Below are 14,356 nucleotides of genomic sequence, written 5' to 3' on the forward strand. Positions count from 1 at the left end.
TCCATTTTCCAGAATTTTGTTGCAGCCTCTCATCCTCTGATGGACTCTGTGGCTTTTCTTGCTATAGGTTTATATGTTCTTTCTAGTCCTTTTACCATCATTTGGTGGAGACCTGGAAAGAGGAGATAAATATGTGCATTTATTCAATTTTGTCATCTTTCATCAGACTCCCTGCTTAATTCAAAAATGTTTCTGTTATAAATTTCCCTCTATTATTTGGTTCTGTGAATAAATACTCAGCTCAGAAGATTCAAGAAATGATGCTCTGATTATAAGGGGAAGGTTCAATTAAGCGTGGGTGGTTTCAAATTTCCAACTGAGTAATCTAGGCAAAAGGAAACTACTTAAGATATTGTAGAGGGAGTGGGAGATAAACTTTCTTTACAATATGAGTATCCTGGTTACTTATTTACAGTTTGGAGAAGATAGTCAATAACTACAGAAGTTCTATAAAAAGTCTAAAGCTACTGAAGTTAAAACAAAAAATGTTTTCATTCTGCTGGCAAACCATATTCCTGGGACAGTTGAGCCTTTGGTTTTCTCCCTAGTTTTAGCATCTAGAAGAGAATAAAGTTGCACCTTCACCCAGGCAGGCCACTCCTAATCCTACTCACTCACAAAGAATGTCCCCTTTGAGCCATTGCAGCATTGGCTAGTTATACAGAAGGTCTCTTAGGATTGGCTGGGACTGCGCGTAAAATACTGTTTGCCTATAATCAAGTTGATGAGCTACAATATAAATGTATGCAGGCTCCTTCTCAGGCTATACTACAGCATGAAGCATTTGCTTTCTTCTGTTCTCCAAAATATCTGCCTGCAAGATCCAGAAAGGACACATTAAAGTCTCTTCCCGGAAGAAAAGATCTTTAAAGAAGAAAAAGCCTAAAATGGGTCTGTTGAGCTCTAAAACCCTGAAAACCAAGCAAGCCCAAATTCTTCTTCTGGGCCTTGACTCTGCTGGGAAGTCTACTCTCCTTTACAAATTAAAGCTTGCTAAGGATGTTAAAACCATTCCAACGATAGGTTTCAATGTGGAGATGATCCAGTTGGAAAGCAATTTCTCACTCACAGTCTGGGATGTTGGAGGACAGGAGAAAATGAGAACTGTCTGGAGCTACTACTGTGAGAACACTGACGGGCTGGTGTATGTTGTGGACAGTGCAGACAAGCAGCGACTAGAAGCCTCCCGGAAAGAATTTAAGCACATTTTGAAGAATGAACATATTAAACATGTGCCGGTTGTCATATTAGCTAACAAACAGGATATGCCCGGAGCTCTGACGGCCGAGGACATTACCAGAATGTTCAAAGTGAAGCAGCTTTGCAGTGACCGGAACTGGTATGTGCAACCCTGCTGTGCTATCACAGGAGACGGGCTGACGGAAGGATTCAGGAAGCTGACAGGCTTTGTGAAAAGCCACTTAAAATCAAGAGATACTTTAGCATTCGTCAAGCAGAAATGAGGCTGTGAAAAGGTCCAAGCCTCAAAAGAGACGCTGATGAGCACACGGTAACTCTTTTCCATGTCAAGTGAGAAAAGCAAGTAACTGCGTCGGTAAACTTTTCTTCAGATGTTATTTCACCTCATCTCAGTTAAACAACTCTAGAAAATACCTATTTTTAGCTGAGAGCTTTTAAAACCCTGTGGTAATGATCATTGAGAAGGTTTACTATATTTTGTAAAATCTTAACATGTTAGATGATCCAGAATAGTAATATTTGGAACAAATAAATTATTACTTTATTAATTTTATATGACTAGTAAAGTTTAGATATGCTGTTTGCTAATAGCATTAGAATTCTTTTGAATTGTTTGTCCCTGGAATGAAGAGCAAGATCTGCTCTAGGTTGCAACTCTGACATCTGCTTCAGTGGAATCCAATGTAATATTCCCTGCATAGGGACACACGTAGCTTATCTTACTGATAAAACAGGAAGCAACTTCAGACTTTGCTCGCTGAGACCTAGTAATCCACAAGAGAAGCAACATGAAGCTAGGAGCTACAGTTAAACAGTAAGGGCTGTGTTTATTGTAGGAGAGATTTTTTTGACCAAGAAACAGTAAGTGCTTCCTGCTGGAGATGGTGCCTACAACGGTTCCTAACTCCCAAACCCCATTAAGGTATAGGTTAGTCACTTAAAGTTCTCATCTCCAGGAGATGCTCTAGAGGCATTGTGACCAGGGACAATGAGGAGGCAAAGAAACTGAGACTGAACTGGAATCACTCATAGGGCTAAGAACAGAAAAGGAAATCATGAAAGGAATCCAGAGGCAGCTCCCTTGACTTACTGTATCTTTATTTTCCTCTGTGATCCTAAGCTTTGGGGCCCAAGGGGCTGCTGTAGAGGCTGGAGGCCTGCTTCTAGCCCACCCAAGCCTTGCTGGAGGTGAGGTAGGAAGAGTGTGTTAGTTCCAGGCCCTCTTTAGGAGTTCTGGTCCTCTCATGAGAATTCCTACATGGTAGGATTCAAATAATAAAGCAGGCATACACGTAACAGTCACCGTGGGCTGAATACTTGTATATGCTGAGCACTGGGCTAAATGCACTCATACATTTTCTTGTATAATGTTCACAAATGCTCTGACAAAAATAGACTTTATTATCTTAGTTTTACAGACACGAATACTGAGACTAAATAATGGTAAATTACAAAGAAAACTACATTTTAACTGAGGAGTACCAGAACAAAGGTTCAAACTTTGGTGTGTCTGACTGTAAGGCCTGCACTGTTAATTGCCATAATACTGTTGTTGGTGGTGGTGGGTTTTATGGTTCTATTTTTTTTGGTGTTTTGAGTCCTGCCATGTAGTTTAGACTCACCTTGAGCTCACTTAATTTAGCCTAGGCTGGCCTTGAACTTGTACAGATCCTCCTACCTCAGCCTCTTGGCCCCCCAAACGCTGGGATTACAGGCATGTGCCATCATGTCCAGCAATACTTTTTTATAGAAAAGGCATGATTTCTGTCTTCACTGAGCTTCCAACACACAAATAAGAACAGATTCAAGGCTGAGGATACTGCTAGTGATAGAGATTTCACTTAGCATGTTTCAGACCCTGGGGTTTGATCCTCAGTACCACCAAAAAAGAAAGAAGAAAAAATCCATGCCAACAGCTTACTTTCAGCCTTTTTTTTTGGTACCAGCAATCGAACTCATGACCTCGCACTTGCCAAGCAGGCACTGTGCCACCAAGCTGTATCCCCAGCAGATTACTTTCATAATAATAAAGTTTTTAAGAAAAAATAAATCAGACAACATAAATTAAGTGCAGTAATATATATCAGAAACATACATGACAAGAAGAGATTCCGATTTCATGAAGATCTGTGGGTAGGGGAGGCAGTATAGAACGTTCATGGTAGAATTTTTCCTAAGTTTAATGAAATAATTACAACCTCATATGCACATGTTCCCATATAATTTCCTTATTTTTACGAAAAGAATCTTCCTAGTAATCTTCAAAACAGAAAGTACTAATTTATTTCTATAGGAAATTTTTACATAGGAAATATCTTCTAGTGTTCCTGAGTTTTTGTGTTGTTGGGCCCTTGTCACTCTAGAACATTGTCACATGTTCTAACATGTAATATTCACAGAAAACAGTCTGGAAAATCACTGAAAATACCGGAAACCCTTGGTATGTAAGGTAGGCAGATACATTCTTAACGCTGAACAAACTTTATAAAGCACATTTTCCTGCCATTTCAGTCTTTTCCCATATAGCAGTTATTCTTTAAGATCATTGCTAATATTCTCTCAGAACATGTACACTACAATGCTTTTCTCTATAGCCTGGTCTATTTTTCCCATTGCTTGCTTTTTTCTTTAGTTTTTTACTAGTCTTTCTTTTCTTTAGCATTTCCTCCTATTCTTCTTAGCATGCTTCTCTTTGCTGTCAATGGGTCTTGGCCTCAGTCTGTCTCTATGTCTCTGCCTGTCTGTCTCTATTTTCTCGCTCTCCTGAGGACTCCAGGGCCTTTCCACTGAGCTACATCCCACCCAGCCCCCCAATGTCTTTTTTTTTGACAAAGTTTCCTCATGTTGCTAAATTGCCCAGGCTGGGTTTGAACTTGTGATCCTCTGCCTCTGCTGCTCTGAGTGCTGGGATCACAGCCATGTACCACCTTTTCTGGCTCTGAAATGTTTCCAGGTTAAAGATTTAACAAGTAAATCTGAACTCTTTGAGGAACAGGTAAGGATCAATTAAATATTTTGAAAGGAAAATATCACTAAAATATTTCTGATTTTCTAAATATTGTAGGTGAAAAAAAAGTCTTAAAAGATAAAACAGCATACCAAGGAAGATCAGGAATTTTAGATAGAGAAGGTTCTGTGTGAGATTCCTGCAGATGGAACTAAAGTCTCAGAGGTTGATTGATCACTGCAGTGTATGAAAGTATGTGAGGGAACAACCCATGATCTAGCACTCTTTGGGGTCTTCAGGCCTCAAAATTGGTCTGCTTTTGTTTGTATGTGCTATCTCTCTACAGAGGCAAAAACAGAGATCATGACAGACTGAATGACTTCTCCTTTGGTAGAATGAAGGACTATTCTAACATAACACAGCTTAATAATGTCAGAGGCATTCCAGGTCACCAGATTTTTACCATAGTGGTGGCTGTAATTACTTCAAGCAAGAAAGTAAATTTTATCTTGAAAGTGCCACACAGATATAAAATATAGTTATTAGATGACAAATGTATGAATAGTATTTTCATGAATATTACCTCATTTTAGTCTCACAAAAATCTTATGGGGTGACACAACAAATATTTTCAACCCTATTTTAAGCATATAAGGAAAATGATTAAATAGTTATCAAACCAAGTCCTCTGATTGCCAAGAAAAGACATATACATAAATATTATCACACAATGACTTTACCAATAATGTGGTATATACAGAATTTATCACTAAATCTCTTTGTTTCTATAAACGCAATGGGACTGTGAGCCACGATGTTTCTTGGGCCTCAAACCTAGAAGATAGCTTCCTTTTTCCTCCAGATTCTATATCCATCAACAGGTGGTGTCAGGGGCTGGGGATTTAGCTCAGCGGCATAAGCACCTGCCTTGCAAGCAGGCAGTCGTGAGTTTGATCCCTGGTACCAATAAAAAGGAAAAAGACAACAAAACAAAACAAAACAGATGGCGTCAGCTCTTCTTTCAAATTATAGCTCCTAACCAAATCTCACCCCTCCCACTACTAAAAGGCTATCACCAATTTCTGTATAGGTGACTGATTCTTCACCAGAATTCTTCCAAGAGGTCTTATTTAAAGATGGAAATCTGACCCCATTTTCCCCTGTAACCATCCTCATTCTCCTTACTGTTACCCCCACCCCATTCCTGGTATCTGCTTCCTATTTTTCCCACCCCTTGACCCCAACCACAGCTCCTCTATGGCCATTATCATATTAGCATATTACAGCACCCCCACCTCCAACTTGCTATTCTCCTACTTTAGAACACATTTCCCTCAGGCCTTTATTCAAATCTTGTAGATCCTCAACCAAAAGAGCAGAGAGGTGCTCCCTGAATCGTTATTTAAATAGACTTCCTGATTTCTGTTACTTTCTACCTATTTACAGACATACTTTTACAGGAACATGTGCGTATGAGGTTGTAATTATTTCATTAAACTTAGGAACCATGCTTTTTTACTGTTTGTTTTCTTCCCTAGAAAGTGAGCATCAAGGGGGAAATGACAGTCCATCTTATATCTACGATATCCTGAAAGTGTGCTTAGGACATAAAAATTTAAAAAGCTGCATGCAGAACAAATGCAGCAATGGTATGAACCCTACAATGAGGTCTTGTCGTGGCCCCAGATGGCTTCTTGATGATGCAACATGGATACAATAATGGCGAGTAAAAAGAATGGTAGATTGGGACTTATAATGGCCTCATTCGAATCTCAGAATCCCTTAGACAAGTCCCTCCACTCAGGAGAGCGGGCATCAGGAACTGGACACAGTCTTTGGAGACATCACTGGAGAAGAATTCTGGTTTATTATCTGTTTGGCTTTTGGGCAGATCACCTCTCTGAGTCAGCTCTGTCAACAGTAACTTGAACAAGAAATGAACTTTTATTGTGTTAAATCAGTAGATATTTATGTTGCTAGAGCAAGCCCTGGTAGATTGTCCAGCCTACTTTACCGGGTCATGCCCTTTGCCCCTACTGTATGTGTGTACCTAAACTCTCCTTTCTCTACCCTTCTTTTGCTCACAAACCCCATCTTCTCTCCAGATGCCCATCCTTGCACCCTCATTTTACTCACTGCAGGACAAGGAAAGGAATTTAATTTTTCTTCAACTTTTTAGTTTGAAAAACTTTTAGGTGCTCAGAAAGTTAAAAGAAGAGCAAAATTAACACAGATACAATTTTCTGTTAAATTCACCATTACAATTTGGCCATTTTAAGGTCTTTCTCTATTTCTGTTTCGGTCTCCTCCCACCCCACAGAGATACAATCATCCTGATACTTTATATCTCAATTCTTCATCATGTATCTCCTTAGAAGCAACCTTCTCTTATGTAACCACAGCACCATTATATAAAATTTTAAGCATGTTATTTAGCAGTCTATAATCAAAATTTCCTCAAAATTATCACCTATAGAATGTCTGATTGAAAATTTGTTGCATTTGGTTATGTCACTTTTAACTTACAATATTTTCCCTATCTTTTCTTGTTTTTGTTTAACTTTTTGAAGAGTCCAGGATCAGATATTTTATAGAATGACCCATAGTTTGGATTTGTCTGTGTCTTTATGTTTAGATTCTGATTAAATATTTTTGGCAAGAATATTTTACAAATGATGTTGTATTTCCTACTGCATACACTCAGGAATCACAGTGTTAGCTTGTCCTATAATTGGTGACACTAAATTTGATCACTTCCATTATGATAGTCCCCACTAGATTTTCCCATAGTAAAAAATAAACATTTTATTCTCTTCTTAAAGAGTACTGTAGTTTGAAATGATAAATATATTTTGAGATCTAGTGAATATCAGGTTTCACTAAAATCTTTCATTTAATAAGCTATTTAGCATCCATCAATGATCCTTACCTGTATTTTATTACACTGGGAACTGCAAAATAGTTTTTTTTCTAAATCTATTATGCCTTGTACATTTGCGGGGTGGTATTCTTCTATAAATATGAGCTTTCACTTTGATATGCCTTCTCCATAATCTCTTTCTCTGTCATAAATTCAAAGTTTTAAAGTTCACTGCTTTAAAGAAGCAATGAGCCCACTGCATTAACTGAGGCCTACAGATAAGAATCACCAGCAGTGCCTGTAAATTGCTTAGAAAATCAGATTGTCGATCCCCCCTCAGCCTGAGTAATCAGGATCTCATCTCATGGGAATCCAGGAATTCATATTCTAACACTTTATTTCTATTATTATTATTGTACTGGGGATTGAATCGCATACTGAGGTACATCCCAAATCCTCTTCACAATGTTTTCTTTTGAGACAGGATCTCACTAAGTCTGTAAGTTGCCCAGGCTGAGTTCAAACTTGTGATCCTCTTGCCTCAGTCTTCCAGAGTGCTGGGATTACAGGCAAGCACCTCCTTGCCTGGCCCATTTCATTTATCATTCTCAGTGATGCTCAGACGGCTCTGGATTTTCCCAGGAAAAGCCCCTTTGAGCTAGTTACTATATCTTATTGGCATGTTCCCATTAGTATTTTAAGTATGACCTTGTCTGTGGGGTACAGTGAGTGATCTTTTTTCTAAGTTTACTGTGTACTTTCCCTAACAGGGTGCTTCAAACCTGGAATTAACCATTTCTGCTTTTTTATTGGTTAATGGAGTTAAGAAATCACATATTGAATGGTGACTATGCTCATTGTTACTGAGGTGTCACTGCTTATAGGAAACGGGGATAAAAAATGCAAGAAAAAGGTATCTTTAAAAAATACTGATACTTCCAAATTGAATATGTACCATGAGGTTTTTTCCCTTATCTTTCTCCTTGTTTTCCTTTTCTACAAAGAACCATGGTTCTGAAAAACAGAATTTCCCATCCTACAATGTAAACAAGGTCTTTTCAGAACCACTGTGCTAATACCACTATTTCTAATAAACCCACTTAGAAAAGTTCAAGATTTCAAATTCTTTCTGTTCTTATTCAGAGTGCTATGTTCAAAAGTTACATGAGTGATTTTTGTGTATGTGATTTTTATAAATATGCTATTGACTTTAGATTGAGCCTTTTGCTATTTGTATTTTAAAGTTTTCTGAATTAATATTAAGGGTGTGGGTGTGTATGTATGTGTGTTACTAGGGACTGAACCCAGGGCTTTCACACTGAACTACTCACCATACTTTTTTCCTGAGACACAGTCTCAGTAAGTTGCTAAGTTCCCCAAGTTGGGCTCGATCTTGGCATCCTTTTGCCTCATCCCAAAGACTGCTGATATTGTAGGTGTGTACCACCACGGCTTCATTTTAATTTTTTTGAGTTTTCAGAATATTTATATGCCTTAAAAGTAAAAACTATATAAAAAGGAATATTCTGGGAACTCTTGCTCATATCCTTGGCCATTCCACCTATCCCAACATGGAGCCATTTTTACTAGTTTATCCTTCTTCATCTTTGTAAACATAAGTAAGTACACATAGTTATATGCTTACTTTCCCTTTTTTCTTACACAAAAGACCATAGTTGATTAAGATAGAAGAAATAACTTTAAAGAATTATTTCATTATGACATTAAGAAAAAAGTGTCCTCAGCACAACAAACTGATGTTTACTCATCCCCCCGCTACACATAAAGTGGTCTTGTAGTTTTTCATTTTGAATTTTCTTTTCCTATAAGACATTTTCTTCATTCAAGCTCTATGTATGTGCTTTAAAAAGGGACATGAGCAATTGTGGTAACAAGATACCATTTTTGCTTACCATGGGACAACCTCAATTTGCTTATTTCTGCTCTTGTTTAAAAGCAAAAGATATATTTTACATTTATTCTAAAATTTAAACTTGTGTAAGAAACACATTAATTCCAATCTGTAAAAGCCATGTATTTATAGACATATATATGGATGTGTGTATTATATATATATATATATATATATATATATATATGAACTTACACAGGAAATATATAATATACAAAATATTTGGGTTGCATTATAAATGACTAGAATTTTTGACAGTTGTATTTCATAAATTTTGTACAATAAGCCTGTTATTTTTAAATGCAGGAATAAAAAAATTATTTAAAAGAACTGTTTAACCCTATATAAATCATGAGTGACAATAGCTCTAGATCTGTGATTTCAAATGAAATAATGAATAAGAAATTCTTTGAAAAACCAGAAATATTGCAATATATAGACACCAGGCGGCACTGTAACCAAGTTTAAATAATCTAAGAAAAACCAAAACTAAAACCATAAAGGCTAACATGTACTGATTGTTATATAAACACATATATTTACTGATATATAGATATACATGTATAATTTGTTAATTCATTTAACTCAATCTAATATTCAAAGCCATGCAGCCACTTAGACTTAGGAAAACCATTTTTTGTATATAATCAAGTTCCTACTCTCAGTTGTTTGATGAGAATTCTATATTGTACCTCTGTGAAGTTGTAATTCTCTTTTAAAAATTGTGGCATACTTCACATTACCAGATGCTTTTTCTGTAACTAAATCAAGAATCTAGAAAACAGAATAGTCAACAAGAAAGTTTAGAAAACACAACATAGTAGCATTTTCCTGCATTTTTGTAGTCTATTTTCTTCATATATTGTCAATTTGCCACTTTAAAAATTAATTTTGTAATTGGTAAATAAAACTTGCAAATATTTATGATACAGTATATTTTGTAATAAGTATACATTATGGATGGCTAAATCAAGCTAACTGACATATGTATTACGTCACATATTTAGCATTTTTTTACAGTGAGAACATTTACAATCTATTCTCATAGTGATTTTCAAGTATAAAACACGTTTTTGTACATCGATCTTTTAAACATATTTTTCCTATCTCCCTTGTGGAGAAGAATTTGGCAAAATTGAAAAAAGCTACTTACTTTTTAATCTAACAATATTACTTGTAGGAATTTTCCCTAAAGAGATACAACTACATAACATATGCAAAGTTATTTATCATAGCATTGCTTGTAATAGAGCACTACCGGGAATAACCTAAATTATTATCCATAGCAGACTGACTTTTTTTTTTAAAGAGGTATATTCTTGGAGTGAAACATTATCCAGCCAAACAAAAAAATGATGAAAGGGACAGGTCAAAGGGAAACTGAAAGGACCAAAAGGCAGTGACAGTCAGCAATGCTGAGGACACCTAAAGCCCATGTCTTGGTTTCTAAGTATTGTTCTTCCCTGAAAGGAACCAGAGCTCCTTGAAGAAATAGCAATTCAGATCTAGGGCAAGCAAAGTATAAGGTAAGCCTAAAATATCTTTTTGTGCCAGAGAACAAAGACTGAAGGAGTCAGGTCAAAAGGTTACAGGGACAACTAATAGGAATTCTGACTGCGCAAATCAGAGACAATTTTAGCACCCCAAAATAAATAGACAAGTACATAAATACAGATGCTAATTATAACACAAAGAATAAGTGAAAGCAAAAACTATAGTATAAACATATTTGTAATGAGCCCGCAGATACTCGTTATAAATATAATGGAAATCTCTTTCATATAGAAATGTGTAAAGGGCAGAAGTGAAAATCTACTAGTTTGCAACTGCAAACTGAATAAGGGAAACGCTATGTAATTCGTAGTTTGATATGCTTTTCTTTTCTCCTCAAAGCTGAGAATTACCATTTGTAAATCCAACCTGAGCCACATCTAGTTTTTTCACTTCAGATTCTTCTCATTTTTTGTTATGTGAAGCTTTTTGTTAAAGCAAGCCTCCTCATAAATACAAAAAACAAGTGTTGTGCTAGTTGATAATTGCAATATATATCACAAAGGATGTCCCTAATATAAGCTTTTTATTATTTATACACTGTTAAAATAGAAGAGTAAAAGATTCTGTTTAGCCTATTATACCAGAGAAGTATCCCATCTTCAGGCTAACCTAAAGCACAGGTTTTCTAGGAAAGTAACAGCTCCTAACATCTTTTCCTTAGTATGTCTCTTAAGGGGCCCGGGATTTAGCTCAGGGGCATAAGTATCTTCTTGACAAGCACAAGGTCATGAGTTTGATACCCAGTACCCACCCCGCCAAAAAAGTCTCTAAGAGATCAAGTTAGAGGGGTTCATAATAATGTTGGTTCAATTCACAGTAGAGCCTTGTAGGACTGAAAACGGAGTGACCCTTCTCCTTTCATCATAAAGGGCCACAGCTGACACCTTTATCCAAAATGACAAGTCACCAAAAGAACAATATCATTTTGATCAGTTTTAAATACTGTGTCAGCCTTGCCAGGCATGGTGGCACATGCCAGTAATCAAAGCTCTCTGGGAGGTGGAGGCAGAAGGATATGAGATTCAAACCCAACCAGGCAATAAATGAGATCCTGTCTCAATACATAAACAAATAAAAACAAAAAACAAGGGCTGGGACATGGTTCAGTATGAAGGATTCTGGGTTCGAGCCTAGGTAATGCACACATGCACAAGCAAACACGCTCATGCGGCCTTCAGGTAGAAAAGTCAAAGACCTGGGTAAAATACTCATTTTCAAGATGAGGGTGAATGAAGCATGAAGAGTTGTGTAGAAATATGATTGGACAAAAAGTGACCTAACACAGACTGAGTGGTGAAACATAGCAAAACTTGTCTGTGGAGCTTGTTTTGGTCTACTTGTGCAACATTCTTTTCTCTTGTGTGTAGGACAAGAATGACAGTTTTATGATCTACTATTAGACAAGGTAAGTCAGAGAAATCAGCCCTAAAACAGAAAAGTGGGGGGAAATGACAGCAATATTTTTAGGCCTTATGGCTTGCTTTAGGAAAAGGGGCACCAGTTTCTATGGCTTATCTTAGAAAGAGAAATTCCAATTCTATGGCAAATATTTGGGGAGCAGAGAAAGGATATACAAGGACAAGAGAAGGTCAGAGAGAAACTTTACTTCTGTGGCTACTTGTGGGGTTTTTACTTGTAGTATTATTCTTTGAACCCCCAGAGCTTCCACAGGTCAAATACCCATTTCCTCCTGGTTAGTCCAGTGTATACGTGGCCTGCTGTAAATACTTAATAGCACTCCTTTTAATCTCGAAGATATCTAAATTTGGACAACAAATTACATGGTTATCCTACTGGGATACCCTTGATGCTCTTTAGAGAAGTCTTCATTTGCTTGATGTTGTGGAGTAAATGGTAACCTAGAAAGAAAAGCAAGAAAAAACCCTGGAATGTGGCAGGCAGAATGGCAAACAGCAGGTGTGGTAGCACATACCTGTAATCTCAGCACTCCGGAGGCTGAGGCAGGAGGATTGCCATTTCAGGGCCAGCTCTGGACTACATATATAGACCTTGTCTCAAGGGAAAAAAAAAAAAAAAAAAAAAAAAGGCCCTACCCCCTACCCCCAGGATTCCATACTCTAACCCTTAAACTATGAATATGCTATTTTTAGATAGTAAAATGAAAGTTTTTAAGGATGTTTGGATGAGATTATCCTGGATTTTCAAAGTGAGCTCAATCTAATTATACTGATCTTTAAAATCATAGAATCCTGTGTTCAGACTTCGGAGATAAAACCATAAAAGAAGGCTCAGAGAGTTGCAGCACTGCAGGTTTGAAAATAAAATATGGGGCCATGAATCAAGAAATGTGGGTGACCCCAGAGACTAAAACTACAGAAACAGATTCTCCTTTAGAACCACCAAAGAAAATGAAATCTTGCACTTTTTTTATAGTTTTAATCCATTAACTTTGCAGTTTGTTTCAGTAGCAACAGAAAACTAATACACAGAATTGACTGCACTTTGAAATGATCTTTGAAGGATATAATAAAACATTATTCATTTAGTAAATATTCAAGTATGCCTGACCTAATGATAAACTTTCCAACTTTACTGATCTGAAGGAAGATTGTCACTGAGACACATAATGAAAACTTACAAGATGTCTAAGAGTTACTGGAAAGTGGCATGAGGTAATTAACAAATACAGGGAAATAAACTAAGACGTGCACACATGGTCAGAAGGCATCCTAGGTAAAATATATGGCATAGACGAAAGTTCAGGAAGGCACCTGAATGCCAGAAGAAGCCAGGTTATTATATCTACCATGGAACCAACAATCCCTACAGTCTACCTTTTAAGAAAGTTTCTTTCCCACAGTACATGTCGCTCATGGATCCACACAGGGTCTTCTAAGGTTCAGAGATACAGGCAGGTATTGACCCAGGCTCTGCATGTAGCAGGCGCGGAGGCACACACCTATCATCCCGGCAATCTGGAAGGCTGAGGCAAGAAGATGGCAAGTTCGCGTCCACTCTGGGAAATTTAACAATTTAGTAAAATCTTGTCTCTCAATAAATAACACCGGGGACACAAATTTGTGAGACGGGAAGAGGTTCAAGTCCTAGTAGTCGCCTCCCTCCTACCAAAAAATAGAGTATTACCTAACAACGTGGGTAGTGAGGGCTCCAGGAGAGCCTCACTCCACCCGGACTCCTCTCACACCTGCTGGGCCCGCGAGCCACAGACTAAGGAGGCACCTCTGCCCTCAGTGGCTGTGAGCCGAGGTGATGTCACACCCCCTCCCGGTCAGCGCCCGCGCGGGCGCAAGCGGCGAACGTGAGGAAACCCCCGCACTGCTGTGGCCTCGCGCGGAGCACTGACGTCACGCCTCCGCCCTGCGCTGCGTGCATACGTCATTCCGCCGATGCGTGTCTGCCGTAAGGATGCGGTGGCTGGAGGAATGGGAGCGTTGGATGGGAACGTTGGAATTACCATTCTCCTGCCTCAGCCTCCGCAGTGCTGGTATTACTGGCGCGCGCCAACATGCGCAGCGGCCTTGCCAGTCTTTTTTTTTTTTTTTTTTTTGATACCGGGATCAAACTCATGACCTTACGCTTGCCAGGCAAGCATTTACACCTCTGAGCTAAATCCCGCCTGGCCTCTAAAATCTTAAAGGGACCTATCTGAATCTAGATGGCGCCCGGTCTGACAGTGCCATGATGCCATAGCACCATACCCTCCAGCATACGCCTTTAAAGATTTACGTACACGTGTTGCTTCTACTCAAGGCGTTCCCCCTGTCAAAGGTCATTTGAGAAAGGCAGAATTAGGAGTCCATGCAAATATACAAATATAAAATGAACAATTGTTAAAGACTAATGAAGGAACCCATAAAACATTAAAACTAAGAGAATTTTAAGAGCCCCTAAATAGTAGTAG

The 14,356-nt window shown here is 38.0% G+C and overlaps 1 protein-coding gene across 1 annotated transcript; it reads left to right on the top strand.

Annotated features, from left to right (window-relative positions):
- The first annotated feature begins 800 nt into the window (after positions 1-800).
- On the top strand, positions 801-1,753 carry Arl14 (ADP ribosylation factor like GTPase 14). The gene has a single exon (XM_003476320.2). The coding sequence runs from the start codon at positions 888-890 to the stop codon at positions 1,461-1,463; it is 576 nt and encodes a 191-aa protein (XP_003476368.1). The 5' UTR covers positions 801-887; the 3' UTR covers positions 1,464-1,753.
- The last annotated feature ends 12,603 nt before the right edge of the window (positions 1,754-14,356 follow it).

Source organism: Cavia porcellus, unplaced genomic scaffold (assembly GCF_034190915.1).
Source record: "Cavia porcellus strain 051 isolate PalLab524CR breed Dunkin Hartley unplaced genomic scaffold, mCavPor4.1 scaffold_5, whole genome shotgun sequence".
Lineage (NCBI taxonomy): Eukaryota > Metazoa > Chordata > Mammalia > Rodentia > Caviidae > Cavia > Cavia porcellus.